General features: G+C 44.1%; 1 protein-coding gene across 1 annotated transcript; it reads left to right on the top strand.

Moving 5' to 3' along the window:
- Positions 1-1853: 1853 nt before the first annotated feature.
- Positions 1854-19961, top strand: LOC105895142 (nucleoside diphosphate kinase 7). Its single transcript, XM_031574608.1, has 5 exons — positions 1854-1938; positions 2745-2813; positions 5039-5140; positions 18919-19026; positions 19878-19961. The coding sequence occupies exons 1-5, from the start codon at positions 1936-1938 to the stop codon at positions 19908-19910; spliced, it is 315 nt and encodes a 104-aa protein (XP_031430468.1). The 5' UTR covers positions 1854-1935; the 3' UTR covers positions 19911-19961.
- The last annotated feature ends 633 nt before the right edge of the window (positions 19962-20594 follow it).

The raw sequence follows: 20594 nt of genomic DNA, 5'->3' as shown, positions 1-20594 counted from the left end.
ATTAACCCTGTATGTGTCCACACCACCTTAGACAAAGTCCATCATCATAAAAGTTAGTTATGGCCGTGTGATGCTGAGCTAGCGCTGACGGCTTTGCGTCCTCCAATGAGACGTCTTGGAGGTCGTTGCTTCGTTTCATATTCCCCGCCAATGGCAGCCCTCGGCTCGCCTTTTTTCTGTCTCTGGGGTCCAGCCAGTTGACACCTTCTTCTGTCTGAGAGTGTCAGCCAATGAGGCGAGCCTGCTGTGACCTCACTCATGTCTGGAATAGGGAAACGTGTTGCTAGGCACCCGGAGATCCATCTCCTAGCAACGGAGTAGGTGCGTTTGGGAGATGCTGTGACGGAACGGCGGGCCGGGCGGTGTGGCTCGAGATAAACAGAGAGTGCATGCAAAGGTATAATCCACTGATCAACTCAGCCTGCCCAAGGAGAAATTGATGATCTTGATATCAGTGTCTGTATTCTGTGCTCGTAGACAGCTTGCATTCCCCAGTGTTCAATAATTGAAATCATAACTGTTCCAACCTTTGTCAAAACAAACAGTTTATCAGTTTGCAGTCTGCTCGTTGGTATCAGCAAATATTTGACTTATTCTGTTACATCCAATTTCCTTTCATTCCCCTCATCATTTGGTCTCATTTGCTGAAGCGATGCACTATGGACTGCATACATACCCCCCCCCTCCCCAGTGCTCTGGTTACGGGTAGCTGACAGGAAACATATATTCCTCCTAATATCCCTGGCACCTTAGGAGGCATGAATCATTGGGTCACTGACAGCAGTGAGAAACATTATTACATTTACAAAATGTTATGAGTAGTCATTTAATTTCCGCCTCATTTCTTCCATCCTCTTTTCATATTCAGATGTAGTTCATGTGCATCAGTCATATCTCTCTGAAGAGCCTTGATATCCATCCATCCTTCCATCTTTCCATCCTTCCATCCATCCATCCTTCCATCCATCCATCCTTCCATCCATTCATCCATCCATCCATCCATCTTTCCATCCATTCATATTTCCATCCATTCATGTTTCCATCTATTCATGTTTCCATCTATTCATGTTTCCATGTTTCCATCCATCCATCCATCCATCCATCTTTCCATCCTTAATCCATTCATCCATGTTTCCATCCATCCATGTTTCCATCCATCCATGTTTCCATCCATCCATCCATCTATCCATCCATCCATCCATGTTTCCATCCATCCATCCATCCATCCATCCATCCATCCATCTTTCCATCCTTAATCCATTCATCCATGTTTCCATCCATCCATGTTTCCATCCATCCATCCATCCATCCATCCATCCATCCATCCATCCATCCATCCATCATCCCTCTTTCCATCCATCCATGCTAATACGTCAAAGTTGTGCCATGTCAGGACTGCATCTGGTCCAGAGTCCCTTACTAACTAAGGATCTTTACTCTTTTGACCTCAGCCCTCACCCTTCACACTGGCATTAACAGCATTTAGTCACGCCTCCTCTCTATGACCTGAAGAGGTCGTATTGATTCGGTGTCACCTCATACCCACCGTGGACTCTGTTTCTGTGCAGTGCTTTCTGGTGAGGAGCTGGACCCAACATGTTTAATGCTGTAATCAGTGACCCGGGCTTGATTAATGATAGCAGGAAGAGATGGGTACTGTCTGTGTTTCTCAGAGCAATAAAGCCAGAGTAATATATCAAGTGCTGTGATGTTCATTTTGGCAGTTGAGCTTGTGCATGTCAAATTGTAATGGAAATCAGAGCAGTGGAACCGAGAGGACCAGTATTTCAGTAGTGTGTGTATGAATATGCTTTATTCATAGTCTTTTGTTTATTTCTAACATTTCCACTTTTCCGTCTCTGTCTTCTAACAGCCTTGACCGGAAAAATCCTGGGATCCATCATAGATGCAGGTTTTGAAATCACAGCATTGCAGATGGTAAGACATATCTGAAATGTCTCTTTTTCTTTTTTCTTTTAAACCTCTCCCTCTTTAATGGTCCTCTCTTTCTCATGTCACATATCTGCTCAAGCTCAGAAATCATGAGAGATTAAGTCATCACCTCAAAAATGCACTTAACTCTAACTGGGTCTTGTGGCCCAAAGCAAAGCTGTTTTGGATAATTAGTCGTGCTCGATGTAGATCATAACCCCCTCCCCCCCAGAGTAGCACAGATCATGTGATCGGAGGCTTTTCTTTCTGTTTCTGGTCCAAACTGACCCTGGCATCGATCGGGCAATCGGTGACCTTCCTCAGTCCCCTACTGCCCTCGTCCAATTAGGGCACAGAGGCCTGGTCATGTGACCCTGCTAAACATGGTGTACAGTGCACACACTGAGGCAGAATAAATCAATGCTAGATCTTTCTCTTGTTGTTCACTGCAATAAAATGAGTAAATAGGATGATTAGGATGATAACACTCCTAACTTTGATGATAGGAGGCCATTAAAGAGCCTTCATTAGGGCAGGGCTGAAAATAAGATGTGAGCTTTCCCTCTTTACCTTCTTATAGCTAAATGTGGCACAAAGCCGTGCTGTGACATTCTCTTTTTTTTTCTTTTTTTTTCCCCGCTGATGTTAACACCACAAAATATTCAGCCACTTAATTGGTTAATGTTTTCTCAGTAGTTATGGTAATAACTGTGTTTCAGCTCTCACATGGATAGCTTTGGGTGGTTTTGTGACCTTTCGCCTAAGGTATGAAATGGTTATTGATTATACTGGTTTGAACATTTCTCCTGCAGTTCAACATGGACCGGGCCAACGCTGAGGAATTCTTTGAAGTTTACAAAGGGGTTGTGACCGAGTACACGGTAAGCATAGCATCCTGACGGACACACTGAAGGGATATGCTGTCTTTGGTTTTTGTTGTTTTTTGCAATATTGCAAATACCATCCACACATGTTAGCTGGTAGTGAAGGCATGCATCATAAAGGTTAGAGGCCTCCATCTCGAGCATGTGTTTCCAGTTAAACATGGACTCCTCATCAGTTTACAGCCTTACTGGGAAACACAGAGTGGAATCGGAGACGAATAGCCGCCCATTCTCACACAACAACAGTTGACACTGTATCTGGCAAGGTGTTGATCTTAAAAACCTTCCAGTGTTCTGTTGCTGTGAGCCTGTGTAGTGGTCCTATTCCTCACTCTGGTGACTGAGGATGTGACAGGCTTACTGTGCTCAAACATACGTGACTGCCCGGAGCATGTGTCTGTGAAGGCTCCCTCACACATGTCGTTCACAGACTCCAACAGGGTCTGTCAAAATATACTGTGCAGACAGGCACATCTTATCTGCGACTCTATATTCGGCTGTGCTGCCTGGTTGCCATGGTCACCACCACCCCACCCCCCCCCCCCACTCTCTCTCATTTCATGGTGAGGTACCATGTCACATCACCAGTTAGCCCCTGCCTCCATAAATACTCATTGAGCTTCGGCTGCTTGTTTGTATGACCCGATAATAATTCCATTTACTGTGTAAAGTAAACAGTAAAAAGAGTAAACAGCTGCTGGTGAGTCATGTCACCATGTACCCTCTACCACCATAATCCCTGCCCCTCTCGACTAAAGTTAGAAGTGGAGTACTCTTCTCTGCTTAATGCTACAGCTGCTAGTTTGTATGAGCCAATGATTACATCTTACCATGTGGTAAACAACAAACAAACTTTACTTCATCCCCTTATGGCCCTCCACTGAGATTGATCCCATTATGTAATTTTAGAGTGAGAAAGCCAAAGGTAACCCACTAATCCCACCCCCGATTCAAAGGAGCCATAGTCCAGCCCCTCCTCATTTCCTTATGCCATAGCAGGTCATACATATGAGAACTAACACTGACCCAACAACAGCCCAACTCATACTATTAATGAGGAACTCTTTGGGCTTTTATTTTAGTAAGTAGTGTAAAGGAACGATGAGACTTCACGTGGATGCTCTGAAGGACAAAAGAACATGAAAATAGATCATGGTGGGCACGGCCATTCCCCTTCCTGTTCAACATTAGTGTGTTTCATCCAGCTCATGTGCTGTTATGGGCCCTGTAGTAAGGCACCGATAGCAGGAGTATTGCCTTAGCTGAACCAGTGGCCTACAGCTGACTCCATTATCTTGACTGCGTCTTTCAGTCACGCACTGATTCATCACACTCACTGGTTTGTGTCGTTGATCTCAGTCAGGGTGCCTTAGTGTCTCAGAGTAAACATGTTTCTAATTATTCATTTTTTCTTCTTTTGGGTAGACATTTTTAAGGTTTGGAATCACCAGATTCTGGGTGTCACAGTTTGTCATGTTCGACATCCTCTTGTGTCTCCCATGTGACATTGGTTCCAGTAAAAATGAACTTCAGGATTGCATAGAAAGATAAAAAAACAAAAAACAAACAGAGGGTATGATTTCAGGCCAGAGATTAGAGGCTTTGTGCCCAATTAAAGAAGGATAAGCAAACAAAACAAAAAATCATCTGTGGTAGTGTGAAAATGAATCAAGACAGTTAGTGTGGCAACAAACTACCCAAAGCTCTTTGTTGGTATGTGTTGAGTTTGAGTTTGTGTACACTGGACACTGCTAATCTCCTCCTCTGATCTAATGTGTTGTGTATGGGTAGTTTTAGTTTTAGTGTGAACGCCCTGCTAAAATTGGATTCCCCCTTCTCTCCCTCTTCTCTCTGCCAGCTCTCAGCTTCCTAACATAATCGCCTCTATTCCTCCTCATCCTCATCCTATTTCCTCCCACAATGTTACAGAAAATATCTCATAAAACCAAGATTAACATGGTATGAAAATGAATCTAGCTGGAAACGACCAAGCCTTGCACAATGAAAACGATTGTTCACATATATTTACTTTTTATTTATATACTTGTTCCTGGGGTAGACCTGAAACCTGAGCCTACGCAGTCCACAGCTACAGTCCTGCAGCTGCTCCAATGTCTTTCCAAGGTCTGCTCGCGCATAATAGGCCCTTTCATTGCCACCAGGCTTAGCTTAGCACTGGATGCTATGAGTCGGCGCTTTTAACTCTAGCCTGTGTCTTGTAGGGGATGGTGGCGGAGCTCTGCTCTGGACCCTGCATGGCTCTGGAGATTCACGCCTCAGAAGCACCCAGAACCTTCCGAGAGTTCTGCGGACCAGCTGACCCGGTAAGTCCAGACTCTTGTAACCTAAAGCTCAGTGCGGTGGTTAGGGTCTGAAAAAGAGCTCCTCACAGCCCCATTCACCATGGCTTTGCCAAACATGTAAGTCGAAAATAATGACATAAACAGTCAGGAAAAAGTTTAGGTTCACTGAAGTTCCTGGACATGGAAATGGGAAGAATATTAGGTGCATTAAAGCTGCATTAGACTCTGTCTCTTCTGGTTCTCCTTGTTTGGTTATGATTCCTTCTATTTCCATGAAGTTAGCCCCCAAATCAAAGCATTCATTGTTTCTGTGTGGACCAGATGAAATGTATACTGTCATTAGGCCCAGACCTGATGCATTGAAGTATGCACACGGGGTTGCCATGGCTACATACCCAACACAAACGCCCGTATCTCCCATAATCCTCTGAGGGGCAGCAGGGAGGGAGGAAGGGAGGAAGGGAGGGAGGGAAGGGGTAGAGAGAGAGGACTGAGCAGCCCCCCTGGCTCCTCTCTCTCCCAAGCCTACTTACAGTTGTGCCGATGCCAGCAGAACACACAAGGTGCGGACTGTCAGGTTGCCAGCTCTGAGAGATAACAATTGAAGTCAGTCCTTGGGCTAAGGGTTCGTTGGCCCTGTAAACTATTGGAGCGAAGGGACCTGATAATAGTGTGGACTTTGCCCATAATCAATGGTCCCAGTGCGTCCTCCTCACTCGTTCGTGTGTATGTCGGTGCTCTTTGAAAGCAGGCGCATTGTTGAAAGTGCAAGTGCTTGGCTGGACAGGCCGGGCTAGGTTGTAATGTTTCTGTTTGTGCCAGAGGACTACATGAGAGCTCCTGTCTCTGAGCTTGCCCTGGTTTGTAAACAATTGTTTGTAACTGAGTCTAAGACCTGCTGGTATCGCAGTAGAGAGGACTGAACTCACTGAAAGGCCAGAGAGCCGACTCATAACTGGAAGGTCAAAAGGTCAGAACCATAGCAAGGAACTGCTGTGTTGAGAGAGAAGGCGTGGACTGGTCATAAACTAAACTAAACTGGTCTAAAGGTGCTGTTGCATAAAAGCAATAAAACAGAAAGGCTCTCAGTTAAAGACCTTTGTCTGTGGATTTCGACAGAATGGTATCACTTGTAAAATCATTATTTCGTGGTGATCAAAGTCGTGCTTTATCCAAGGAGACATCCATGCAAATGTTTTTTCCAGCAACACGTTTTCTTTGTGGTGGTTTTTATTGCTTTTCTCTCTTTGAAAGGGACAATGGGTTTCCTCTGAGTGAGTCAGGCTACAAAAAGAGAAAACTAATTTAATGTCCTACTAAGGGGAATTTGTCACCAGTGCCTGTCCACTCCTGGCTATTTCTGTTGGAGGCATACTTGTGGCTGTGTTGTGTGGCGTTTGAAATGCAGACTGAAAATGCCTCCCTAGGTCTGACCTCTCTCCAAGGTCAGAGCAGATTGCTCAATCATGGCTCCCGAGAAGGCTCCAGGCTCCACCCCCCACCCTGCTCCCTCCCCCTTTACCAGCCAACACCGGAGAGAGAGCTCTGCATACGCTCCATCACTAGCAGGAGATCAGCTTGTCTGTCACTCTCTCGCTCTCTCCAGCTTTCCCCCTGTCTCTTATGCACTCCCTCTCTCTCTCTCTCTCACACACATTCCCTCTCCTCTCCCTCTCCTCTCCCTTTCTCTCACTATCTCACTCCCTGCCCTTCTCTCTCTCTCTCCTTTTTTCCTCCCTTACTCTCTCACTGTCCTGCCCACCCTCTCTCTTTCCCTGTTTCTCTCCATGTGTTTCTCTCTGTCGCTTCCTCACTCTCCCTCCCTCTGTCTCCTCGTCTGCTCTGCGGTGTTCCTTTCCTCGTCTCCTCGGTTCTCCACGGCTCGTTTCTCTCCTCTCTGTCTGTCACCCGTGTCCATTGTGTGTGTGTGGAGCTGCGTGAGTGTGTTTTAATGAACACAGATGGCCTGATTATGACACTTGTCACAGAGGTGTTGAGAGACGGGAGGGGATGGTTCCGCAGGGTCTGTGTATGTGTATGCTTTGAACTCTTAATAGTCTGCTTGCCCGCCCGCCAGCCAGCCATGTTTCCTCTCCCCCGGGTGAAAACACTGCTCATCTCTTTATACACACGTTAGTGCTTGTGTGTTAAGAGTCTGAAGCTTGTCCTAGACGGCCATTAAATTCACCATGGCTCAGGTGCAGTAAATACAAATGAAGGGTCCTGCTAGTGTTTTGGTATAACTTGGCGAGGTAGGAGTGTGTGTATGTGTGTGTGTGTGCGGGAGAGAGAGAGAAAGGGAGAAGGTAAGTGTGTGTGTGTGTGTGTGTGTGTGTGTGTGTGTGTGTGTGTGTGTGTGTGTGTGTGTGTGTGTGTGTGTGTGTGTGTGTGTGTGTGTGTGTGTGTGTGTGTGTGTGTGTGTGTGAAAGCCATGAGTAAATGTTTGTTCAGTCACAAAACACTGTGCCCCTCGCTGTTCAGCTGTTGGCTCCTAGAGTTTTGAAGAATGACCTCTTGCTCAATTCGATCACCTGATCAGTGGGAAATCCTGGGTGTGGTCGACACCTTTTCTGGGCTGGAAGGAAATCATCATGACTTCTGTTTAAAGTGTCGGTGCATTATTGACACAGAGATATCATATTAACTCTTATTTGCTCAGCAACAACTGTAAACTTGAAACAGTGCTTTACTCTGTAAACAACAGTATCTTGTATTTCGGGTGCAGATTCCTTAAAACGTCTGGAAGTAGAAAAAGAGGTCAATGGAAGGTGGTTTTTCCATAGTTCTGATATATATTAGTATTTATATTAATATATAGTATTTTGGCAATCATTATTGCCTGTGGTAAACCTCAGCCAAAAAAACTAAGCAAAACAAAACACAAATATCCACATACTTGGGCTGTTAGTTATTAAATTGTGGTGAAATAAAGCCCCCACAGTATATGGTTCAATGAGGAAAGAGTGGAGGATGAGGTGAAGCCCATTCTGATGAGATTTCACTCCTCCCTTGCTGTCTAATTGTGTCCACCTGCAGGTCTGTTTGTCTTTCATTTTAGCTGCAGGCTCCAAAACCCTTCCACAGCTTGGGAACGAACGTGCTGTAAGTTATAGTCTCGCTACAACATTGAATGGGCCTCGTTCCCGCACGTATCAGTTAAGTCCTCTGTTCAACGGAGAAAACCTGTCTGTCTTAAGAGCTTGGGAAGTAAGCGCTGTGATATACAAAAACAAGACTGATGCCAAAAGAGGCATTGTCCTGTTTAGTGAACCTCCTAATATGTCTGGCTTACCTTTAATATACTGGACGTTATTTGTCGTGGAAAAGGATTTTTGAGGGACGTTTAAAGGATTTCACACTATCATGCAACAAATAAAGTTTGAATCTCCCTCAAAGGTCCAGATAGATGTTTACTGAACAGCCGTGTGAAAATGTTCTGCAACCCAATTGCTCACAAATGCCAACATGTTGACAATGTGACATTTGCAAGTCACTACAATTGCAAAAAATCAATTGCTATGTGACTGTTGATAGTACTTGTCTGATTGGGAGAGCACTATAGGTCACTCAGGTATCTACATTGTAAAATAACTCAAATGATTAATGAATGGCAACCCAAATGGCAGAAATGTGTCTTCTCACCTGTTTGCTGTTGATCTGAAGCCCAAATGAAGGCCTTGACCCGTTTGGAGAGAGAGATTAATGGGGGGGATTCTGTGGCTTGTTTGGTCACTGGCATGGGACCAGGCTTGGTGTATTCCCCTTGATAACTCCCTAAATCTCTGTCCGCTCTGCTGTGGAACATTTGGACATGAGCCACGGCCTGCTGCGTTTCTGTAGTATGTAGCTAGCAAGACCATTGGGTATGTTTTGTGAGCTTTATCAATTTATGACCATAGGTTTCCGCTCATTGAGGTAAAAAAAAAAGAGTAGCAGTCGGAATGCACACTGTTCCTTTGAAAGTATCAGAGGAACATGTTCTGGAACTCACTGTTAGCCTTCAGGAGCGGCCCTTGGGAGATGCGGAGGAAGTTTACATCGTGTTCCTGTGCACTGGGGGTGAAAGTGTCAGTGGTGATAAGCCAGCGATTGATCTGAAGCATTTGAAGTTCCGTGATTGCCAGGGGAGGCATTGCATTCGGAATACATGTTTGACCAACCATTCACAAGGATTTGGGATGAAATTGTAATTGTATGACTAATTTGTGGCTAATAAGTCATACAATGACATACTCTATTTATGGTATCGAGTGGTTAGAGCCCTGTCCTGAACAATTATTTCTTGATGTAATTGTTGTTATCGCATACAGGAGATATAACTACTTAACACCATTGGCTTCTCAAAGTAATTTTTAACAGAAAGCCCCCTCTCAGAGTCTCGTAATGCCACATAGCTGATCACACTCATTTCTCTCCCCCTCTCTTTCTCTGTCTCTCTCTTTGTCTCTTTCTCTGTGTTTCTCTCTCTCTCTCTCTCTCTCTCCCTCTCTCTCTCTGTCTCTTTCTCTGTGTTTCTCTCTCTCTGTCTCTCTCTGTCTCTTTCTTTCTCTCTCTCTCTCTCTCTCTCTCTCTCTCTCTCTCTCTCTCTCACTCACACACACACAGACCTGGAGTTTTGTGCGTCAAATACTCCCAGATCTGCTCAACCAAGTGGTTCAAACACATTTGGTACAATTGCTTCAACATGTGCATGCTTAAGCTCTGTTTTGAGGCTTTAGTTGTTGTTGTTTTTTTTATATTCTAAAAGCTCCTTCAGCCTTGTGTTTTTATGACCAGTTTGGGTGTTTTTCCTCATAGCCTACTGACCAAAAGTCAGAAACCAAGAGTTTGAGAATAAATATGTCTCCTAAAAGTCTCCTCTAATGCACAGACTGTTCTTAATGTGACCTGAGCAAGCCTTGTTCGTCGGCCATATTTCTTTGGAGGGACTCACAACATCTTGTGTCCTTTTTCCAGCCAGTGGGCCGAGTGAGATCATGCTGGAAGGACAGACCGAACACTGCTGTCATTATGTTTTCAGGCAGAAAATGACCCCATGGTTTGCCTCTGCCTTAGTCACCCTCCCTTCTTATAGATATGAGTCGGCAGATCCCGTGGTAAAGAAGTCATGAAGTCATTATGCTCTCTCAAATCTGCATTTGATCTAGCTGGCCTGAAAAAAAGCGGACCTTTCCAGAGGCTAGACATAGCTTATGTTTACATTCTCCTGCTGTGTTAATGCGTCAAATGGGGCCAGTTTGTATGAACCATATCAAGAACACTCTGTACCCTCCGCAACATGGTATCGAAAATACGGATGACATTATAACAATCAACCTTTATCAAAAATTAAAAATAAAAGCTGTGCTGTTATTCTAAGGATGCTGTTTCAGCAAGGCATCATTTCCAGTGAGTTGTATTAACTGTTCTAAATGGTTAAAGCACTTACCTAGCACATAGGCACACAAAAAAATAAACAGTTGTTAAAAGCTCAAACACATCTTACAACTCACGCAATATAACCCAAACGACTTTATCCTGCTTCCCCAATCCTAGTGTGTTCCCCAGATTTCATGAACCGTCATAAAAACGTTATTTGACACACGTGACCTTTGCGCTAAAAGGTATACACTCATGCAGATCATTGATTCCATAGAATAACGACTGAACATACCCCAATCTACAATAAATGTTAGAGGGTTATTCCATAGAAATAGGAAATATTTATGCTAGAACATCGAGCACAAACGTATAGTATACTGAAGAACAATACATCTTCTGTTCAGTGTCTCTCACAGGCACCCTCGCATCAGGGTATGTTACAACTTGAGGAGCCGCTAGACCAATAGTGCAGTGGGTCGAATTCCTAAGGCCTTCCTAGCATGGGCATAGAAAGCCTTTTCTATGTGTAATCTTTTATGGCACAGGCGGTAAAAAAAGAAAGTTCCTTTGATTTATCTTATCACATTCTGTTTAACTGCTTGTGTGTCCAATCCTACGATTATTTAAAAGGTTGACTGCTACCTCAGTCATGAATGATATTACCTTCCCTGAGGCAAATTTTAAGCCAAAAATAATTTGTGATGTTAATTCATTTAGGTCTATTTGCCTTCTTGGTGTGACACCCGCACGTGATTGCTGTGTTGTTTTTTTAACGCCCTTTCTTACTGTTCTACTGCTCTCTGTGTCTAGGATAGCATTGATTTGAATGACCTTAAACTTAAAAACAAAATTGAAAAACAGAATAAAAACCAGAACGTTTCTGCGGTAGCTGTTTAATTACATTTGAGTTGGTGTGAGAACCCTCAACCGGGACTGAGCCGTAGTTTAACTTTCACTCGCTTTGTGTTCTAATGAATAATGGATTGTACAGATACTATCAGCTGACAAAGTTCAACTGGCCGTTTGTCAATGACTGACTGATCTTTCTGCTCTAACAGCCAAATCCAACACCTCAAGAGCCACATATAAGCACACTCAGCAGGGACTGTCCTTTGAGTAAACGTGTCTCAATTTAGTATAGACATTAATTCTGCTGTGGTCTTCAGCGGTATGTCTCTATTTCCACATACTCATCCCAACTTGAAATGGCTCTGCTGATTGTTTCTTGGTTGGGAAACAGTCGTAAATGCATCTGTAAATGCGCTGAGCAGGTAGCCTCAGAACCCCCCCCCCCCCCCCCCCTGTGAGCTGAGCGTAAGGGACCCGGTGACGGCATGCTGAACAGGTTGCCGTGGAGCCGTTGAACACCACCTCCTGCGGTGGTCCCAGCGTGGCTGCAGCAGTCATGAGACCAGCCTCTGTCTCGTGATGCGCCCCGATGTGAGCGCTGAAACAAAGCGCCTCTGTCACTGGTCACGACTCCAGCCTTTTCCCCCACGCAAACCGTCAGTTAGAGGGACACTGGCCCTGGCTGTCACTCTGTCACCTACCTGAATAATGCACTTGTTTGGGTGAGAGTTGCATTTACATTTATATTTATTCATTAGGAAACGCTTTTATGCACAGCTACTACAGCACAGTACAGATATACATTTTCATCTCTTATATGAGGTATATGAACTTGGTGTTAATTCTATCAGATAGATCACAGGATAATTATCTATTGTTAAGTCATCATTTCCCAGCATTGCCTACCTATCAAAACAGTGTATTTCCTAAACTAATAGCTTACAAGTGAGTATTTGTGACAAAATGGTCTCTGTTAGCTAGCCAGCTTGAGTGAGTGTGAATAAGTAGCAGTTGGGTGTCGGAGGTAGAGCCGTACCGCTATTTAGGTAGCTACAGTATTGAATAGTTGATACAGCTGTAATAATGGTGACCTAGTTACTCAGTACATGGTGCCGGGCTCCTCTCTCGTGCTCATGTGCGTGAGCTTGGCCCTGGGAAAATCGTCTTTGCCATCTTCATTTAATCAGTTTTGGGTAAACCTTTGCGTTGCGCTAAAATGTTCCCACGTTTTAATTATGCCTGAATGTCATTTGCCTTTGTATGCTATTTACACTCTTTGAGGTTGTCCTCTGAGGTGTTTACCTAAACAGAGAACGCATAACCACCCGACATCAGAGGCAAACAAGCTCATTTTTGCCATCCAGCAGTGCTATTTGTCTGGGCTATTCCAGTGCAGTGTTGGTGACTATAAAACAGATCTCCTCTGCCACGGCTCAGCACCAGAATAGATTAATGGTTTTTTTGGGGGTGTTATCGTATTCATATCACTATAAGCATCAGCATTTTAATCAGAGTGTGTGTTTTGGGGTACTCAGGCTCCAACCTGAAGTATTCAATAGATAGATCCATTTATATCCCTGTTTGGCAAATGAATCTTGGTAAAATGGATTGCCTGGCTGCTGTGTGTGAATTAAACCTGCTAATTTAGCCCGCTCTTGTTTTGGCACATCGCAGATTAAAAATACATGCTGGACACACCAGCACTGTGTACTGCCTGTTTTGTAGTAGCAACAACAGCAGCAGCAGCAACAGCAAAAGCGGGAAAGCGGTTTGAGCAAGAACACATTTAGTTCAGCAACAGGCTTCCTCCCGTCAGGAAAATAATACCATTGGTCATGAAACTGAACTATTAGTTCTCTTTTTCCTGCCTTTCCTCTTCATTTGTTTCCCCTCCTACCAAAAGGACAACCATAATCAAGTTAACTAAAATGTTCCATATGCCTAGAGAAGTAATTTAGTCCATCACCACCTCATCAGGACATATACTACGGTGGTAATATGAGAAGCGTGCATCAAGCCTAACTGCATGTAAACCAGATTCTGTTTATCGCTTATTCAATAATGGGCCCAATGACAAAGCTTATTTCATTGTAATGCCACTCTTCTCTTTGTGCTGCGCATGTTGTTGTCCGCCTCCAATGGGAGTGAGGATCAGCCCTGTAGTAACCATGGCAGTGATCGCTCTCTCTCTCTCTCTCTCTCTCTCTCTCTCTCTCTCTCTCTCTCTCTCTCTGGGCTTCAGTGCTGCCCCAGGGCATTGATCGGTGCTTAATTAAAGCACTCTTACATCAGCCTGTCAATGAAAGCAGGGGCCGTGCCATGTGACATCGACTGAACTTTAGCAAGACCTTCTCACTTTTTCCTGCCGTGTCTTTTTTTTTTTTTTTTTTTCCAGAGCCACAGTTCAACGGCTGGGTTGGGGGGAAAACAAAACGAAACGTTTGGAGCGTCATGCGAAATGTCAGGACTCGGCTTAAGCAGCATTCAGTTTCGACAAACAAACGTAGCCCCTCCTATTTTCTTTTCTCTCAGAATACTGTATCTCAGATCCCCCTTATTTACTCCTAACATCATTTTCCTTAAATGCATTTTCAGTCAGGGCCCTGTTTACTTCATTGGAGCAAATCAAAAGTGATGTTTTGTTTGCCCTGAGACAGATGCACAAAGGACCTTAATGCACTTCAAAATAAACATATCAAAGCTTTCCAGAATACTTTCTCCACTGCTAAAGCTATCTAACGCTAATAGCCTGTGCCTTATCTCTAATGCTGTGCTGCACTCATGACCCCCTCCAGCAAGGATGGATCTCCTTATTTTGGTCCTCTTAGTTTTTATTCCACTAACGTTCAGTTCTTTCCTGTGAACAGAGAGAATAGTATTTTGCGCTGTCCTCCCTGGAGACGACTTTGTTGACTTAGGTGCCCCACCCATGCGGGCATCTTTGTGTTACTGTCATCACAATATGGGGGCAGCAGCTGTACGGCACGATTTATGTCTGGTGTACAAATCCAATACACATGCACACACACACACACACACACACACACACACACACACACACACACACACACACACACACACGTATATACATACACTCACCCAGACACACACATATACAGTATGCATGCACAAACACACAGACCTGTTTGCACATGTGCACACACACACACACACAAACGTATATACATACACTCACCCAGACACACACACATACTGTATATGCATGCACAAACACACAGACCTGTTTGCACATGTGCACACACACACACACACACACACACACACACACACACACACTGTCCAGTGTGTAGCGTGCAGCCTGTTCCTCTGTTCAGGAGTGATGCTGTAGTCAGACAGACCCAGATGTTTATTTGGCAGTGTCACTGAAATGGCACTGTTACAGATCGGCTCCATTTTGTCAACGAGTACAGAGACAGAGAGCGAGGAAAAGTGGGTGCCGCCACGGGGTGCAGTGTGTGACGTTAGTTTGTCATCAGTATTGACGTTACCCATGTGCACTGTGTGTGTGTGTGTTTGTGTGTGTTCGGGGTGGGGGTGGGGGTAGGTGGCGGACATGGAGCCGGGTTTTTATGAAAGCACACAGACAGACAGAGCTCACTGCTGTGACACTTAAGCACAGCCATATAAGGCTCAGGAGCTCTGTGAGATTAGGTCCATTTCACCAGACGCATCCTCGTCTCTGTTCAGGAGTAGGGGAGTATGCTGCCTTCAAAGGAGATCGAGAGAGGAGAGATAATGTGCACATCTTCGTCTCTGTTCAGGAGTAGGAGAGTGTGCTGCCTTCAAAAGAGATCGAGAGAGGAGAGATAATGTGCACATCTTCGTCTCTGTTCAGGAGTAGGAGAGTGTGCTGCCTTCAAAAGAGACAGAGAGAGGAGAGATGTCTTGTCATCAGGAATCTTGAAGTTGTTGTGGTTTGCACACTACATGATTGACCGGCGATAGGGGAGTCTCACATTATAAGATCTTTCACCTGGAGGAATCTCCGCCAAACTGTGTCTGGTCTCCAAAACTACACTTAGTCACAAAAACACACGCGAGAAGTTACACAGGGAATGACTCAATAGCAGGCGTAAGACAGGTTTGTTTTTCTTCCAACTAGATGGACGCAAGAAACTATTTATTTGCTCACTGATTAGTAACTAGGAAGAAAGAGGAAAGAATATGGGTGAGCGAACAGTCGAGTGTGTGGACGTTCCTCTTTGAATTATTAAGACATACCTCATCAAAGTGTGCTTACGATGGGCCATATGAGCAAGCCATTCCCCTACTACTGCCTGTTGTGGTCCTAAGGTTAGGATTGTCGCATGAACACTCTCTTTCTCCTCTCCAGGCTATGCTAGGCTCATTAGAGTTCAATTAAAGTCTTTGGCTTCAGGTCACTTGTGGGTAACTAATGCAATTACAGGGAGACGACTTTGGCTGGGAAAGGTTCCAGCGAGCCCAAATCTCCGGTTCCCTTCTCCTTCTACCCCAGTCCTCCAAGCACAGCATGTATGGAACGAGAGAACCAATTAAATTACACCCATATAATCAGTTGGTGTACTGTGATACTTAAAAAAAAAAAATTATAATAATCATTGGTTTGAGAATAGAGGTTTAGGATAGAGGAGGAGCTTTTGTGTTGTTGCCACGGAAGTAGAACTTGTTACCGGCTTCTGAATTAATTCCGTTTTTGGAGCTGTTTGAAGCGGATGTTAAATCCTTGGTCATTATGACCACTTTCAGATACAGAGTGTCAGATTATTGCCTGTTGAACTTACAACAACTTTTTAAGTTTCTAAACTTTTCACTAAAGGTGCAGTGAAACAGCATGACTGAGTGCGTAGCATTCGGGCATCATATGAACCTGTGGATAATTGGAATTGGCTATGAATGACCGTATCATAATTCATTATCATGTCTGATGCATTTACGTATGGTTTATGAGCATTGACACTCTCTAGCAAGGGCTTAAAGAGTAATATTTTTGCTATGTTGTTATTAGCCGACGTCAAGCTATTATGTTTATGCTGTCCATTGACTTCCAATTTGCAGTTATTCACGCAACTGCTCTGAACTACAGTAGCAATTGTGAGAAACTAATCTAAAACTCAGTTAGACATTTTGTACCCTATCTCGAATGGGAGGCATAATTTATGCACCATTGCACATCTATAATACACTACCACACATGTCAGATGTGCACACCAAGAATGAACTAAATCTTCTGTCGCAGTTTGGAGAAACTCTGCCCAGAGGTTTTTATTATTGGTTTAGAATTTCGTTTAAATGACGTTTGGATTTTGTATTTATGTTTTTTTTTGTGGGACAACCACCATTGTTTCCCATTATACTGAATGACCTCAAAAACACTATTATCAGAAACATTATTATTGAATATTGACTATTCAAATTGCATACAATTCAAATTGTTTGGATGTGCACAAAAATCCTGAAAAAGAAAATATCAGACACTGATTGCAGTAAATGAAAGAGTCAGACAATCTTTCAGGATGAAGAAGCACTATTACCTACAAAAGAGTCAATTTGACCCCAAACACAATAGGAAGCCCCTACTAATCTATACCAGTGAATCCAGTGAACAGAGATCATTTGAGGGATAATAATTGGGGTCAGTTTGTCCCAGCCCCTGAAAGCATTGCCTAGTTAAGGAGATGAAATAGTGAACGCATTCATGTACATCGCTCCATGCCCAGAGAGTGGCTCTTCTGCTCACAGGTGGCATAAGCCCTGTGTTTTCCACTGCCTTTCACCCCAAACTATAATCACAAAGGTGAGTGTTTCCCATTGCAGTGTGTGGTCTTCAGCTTATTCCTCTAATGATCATTGTCGAGGGTAATTAGTATTATGTTTGTGTGAGGTCCTCAGGTATGCCCTGTGTGTGTGTGTGTGTGTGTGTGTGTGTGTGTGTGTGTGTGTGTGTGTGTGTGTGTGTGTGTGTGTTGTAAATGTTCCTTGAGCCGTTAAGTGTGTGTTTTAGTTTCGAGTGTCTCTGTCTTCAGTGAGCCAAAGGGAGGAGAGGTTACGTCGGAGGGATGCCTGTTGCTCTCCGTTTTCTCCCCAGCTTATTTACACTATGGCGGACCCCTCCCCTGCTGGCTCTGCCTGGGGGGAGGATCACGTTTCCTCATGGCAGAGATTAGCAGAGGACAGTAGAGCCTGGCCTTGTCCTTGAGAACATATCGTCACGAGCCATTTTGGCTCTGGCCTGTTATCTGTGGTTGTGGATGGCTCGAGACGAATACCTGATAGACGCTGGAAAAACGGCTCCGTCCCAGTTCTGGCTCCGCCACTCCACGGGATCGGGGGCCATACGAGGTCCAGAGTCGAACGCTTACAAACACAGCCCATAGAAGACAGCGAGCGAGCGAGCGAGGGAGACTGTGGAGATCTGTTATCAGAGAGCAGAGCTCAGGGATGGGTAGGGCAGAGGAGTGGATTGTTGTTTTAAAGACAGAAACGGAGTATGTTTAAGTCACCCTCAAACAGTATGGTCTGTGTCATCTGTCACAGATTGTCTTGCCTGAATAAACATTCCTTGCTACATGCACGTTCCTTGCTCACAGGTCTCCAAGGATCTTTGCTGTTCTCAGTATCAACAGGCTGTTACAGATGCAGTCTGTGATTTGAATTCAATATACTTTTTTTTTATCAAATTCAGTTGCTCCTCATAATCTTGTGTGCGCTCAAAAAACCTCCAGTGTTCATACGCAGCTGAGTTTGAATATCAACAACCTTTCTCCAGAATCTCCGACTGTACTGTGGCGTGAAAAGGGGAGTTGTGTTCTTCTGTAATGTTGTGTGTGTAATAGTTCACCCCATAATGCCGTGCGTGTGATGTGTAAACTTGAAATTCTGTTTAATGTTTCAATTTGGTATGGGCCTGTGTTTTCTAGCCTGTGTAAATGTTAGTGTGTAATTCTGTTATCCATTTGAGCGTATTTGCCCAGCTAGTGTGTCGTATCGGCATACAAGACCGTCCGCCTTCCCTGCCTTCTGTATCAGTTCCTGAATGGTGGTTTTCTGTGTGTGGTTCTTCAATAAATGGCTAGAAGCCAAAGAGAAGCCGGCCACGCTTTATTTGGATGGTCCCCCACAGACTATCCACAGATGCTCAGATTGTAAACAAACTATCTGCTTGACACTCTGTTAACTACAATTCATGTTTAAGGTCAGGGTTAGGTGCAGCTGATGTTCAGTAAACCATCTGTAGTCTCCAACAAGTCTCTGTTGTTGGCGAACTATCAAAAGAAAGTGTTCCCTTCTGTGTGCTCCGCCGCTACAGTACCTTTTAAGTTACTTTTGACGACTTAAGGGTTGTGTCCGTCGCACGGTCAGCTGCAGGTTTGGTTCCCTTTTTCCCTCACGTGTAGACTATGGTTTGTGTATTCGTACGCCTGTAAATAGTCTGCTTCTGTTCTGTCCGTGCTGTGACTAAGGTTACAGCAGTAGGTAGATGAAAAGGAGCCACTGCCACTCTGTTGATCTGGTTAAAGGTGTTACGCCCACACATCTCATACTTCACCCTCTGACATGGTGGGCCTGCTCCTGCTTTGCTTTCACAGGAGATTGCGCGCCACCTCCGGCCCAGCACTTTAAGGGCGCTGTACGGCAAGAACAAAGTGCACAACGCCGTCCACTGCACAGACTTGCCTGAGGACAGTGTCTTGGAGGTAGGGATGTGTCACGACTCACACCCATGCTTCATTCATCCCACCAGAGAAAGCAACACACGGACGCACACACACACACACACACACACACACACACGCACACACACACACACACACACACACACACACATATATATATAGGCACACACCAAAGCCTTTCAGTGGAGTCTGTTCAAGTAGGAGTCAGTTTGATGGCATTCAGAGTTCGCCTTCACAAATTACTGCCTTCTCATGTGAGTCCAGGAACAAAATGCCAGCTGAAAGCAGAGCTCCACATCAGCTCCCCGGGTCTCATGACCCAGCTGAGTAGGCGTCGGCTGGCCCACACCACCCAGCTTCGGAAGGAGGGCAGGGAACAGCAAGGTTGCTTTAGAAAGAGAGAAAGCGAGAGAGAGAACGCGTTTAGAGAGAGAGAGAGAGAGAGAGAGAGAGAGAGAAACATTATTTCGCCTAGAAGTGGGTTTGACCCATTGGACGTCATTGTTTCAAGCTCCTGATCTGTTGAGCAGCCCGTGGACAAACGGCTCCTTGTTAAATATACGCTGAATGACTGGCTGAGCTGCCACATTCCAAGGGCCTCAGCCTCAATGGACATACACACACATATACACACACTCATAGTGTCATACTGACAAATACACATGGGATTTTTCATAGTTGTAGCCCTAACTGTTCATAATCTATCAAAATTGCAACACTGAGATGAAATATGTATTGGAAATTATATGAATGTGTTTATTTGAACATCATTGTCTAAGAGTTATATATCACACGGTTATATATCTTTACAATACGTTTCAGACTTGTGGACTGTGACACAGTCTAATTTTTTTTTTCTCTTGTTTCTACAGGTACAATATTTCTTCAAGATTTTAGATGGATGATTTTTTTTCTAATGACATAGCTATGTAAATAAAAACAAAAAGTGAGTCTGACAAAGTATTGTCCGTTTATTTGTTTAGGTCTTTCTCAGATTGAATAAAATGACAAGAGTAGTTGGACTCTTGACAGACGTTTTGATGTTCAACATTGACTTCACTTTAAAAACTGACAAAACATCCTATTACAAGGGGTACTGCATCGCATCTGATGAATGTTCTAATGTTTGACCAGTGACTTTGGTATTTGGATTCATACATTACACTTTTTTTTTTACTGCAGAACAAAATTGTACAATTGCATAAATATAAAACTCTTCCACCATGAAAATGGCTAAAACATTCATTAGAAAGTTGCACCACATGGTGATGTCTCCAGCAACAAAACAGAAAAAGTTTTTGAAAGCTCTGAGTTGCCACCGTTGCCGCTTAAGTGACAGACATTCAGGCCGAACACACACCAGTCTACACTTTAAAGTTAAAGGAAGTAAAAGTATTCAACAGAAATGTAAATCAACCCATAACCCATTGCAAGATGATTTAAAGAAAAAAGGAGAAAAAAGGTGACATAAAAATAAAATTTTCCCATGATCAACTGAAAAGACAGAGAGAGACTGTAGAAAGATTCCACCGAGCGCAGCCCTTCGCTCACACACAGACTGAAGAGACTAGGGCGTACCATGCCAGTAT

The sequence above is a fragment of the Clupea harengus genome, chromosome 10, assembly GCF_900700415.2.
Source record: "Clupea harengus chromosome 10, Ch_v2.0.2, whole genome shotgun sequence".
Lineage (NCBI taxonomy): Eukaryota > Metazoa > Chordata > Actinopteri > Clupeiformes > Clupeidae > Clupea > Clupea harengus.
The sequence above is the reverse complement of the archived record's forward strand: the minus strand, read 5'-3'. Positions and strand labels throughout refer to the sequence as shown.

Coding starts and splice junctions, on each gene's coding strand:
- LOC105895142 (XM_031574608.1), top strand. Junction 5,141..18,918: donor TCTGCGGACCAGCTGACCCG/GTAAGTCCAGAC, acceptor TTGCTTTCACAG/GAGATTGCGCGCCACCTCCG. Junction 19,027..19,877: donor CTGAGGACAGTGTCTTGGAG/GTAGGGATGTGT, acceptor TTGTTTCTACAG/GTACAATATTTCTTCAAGAT.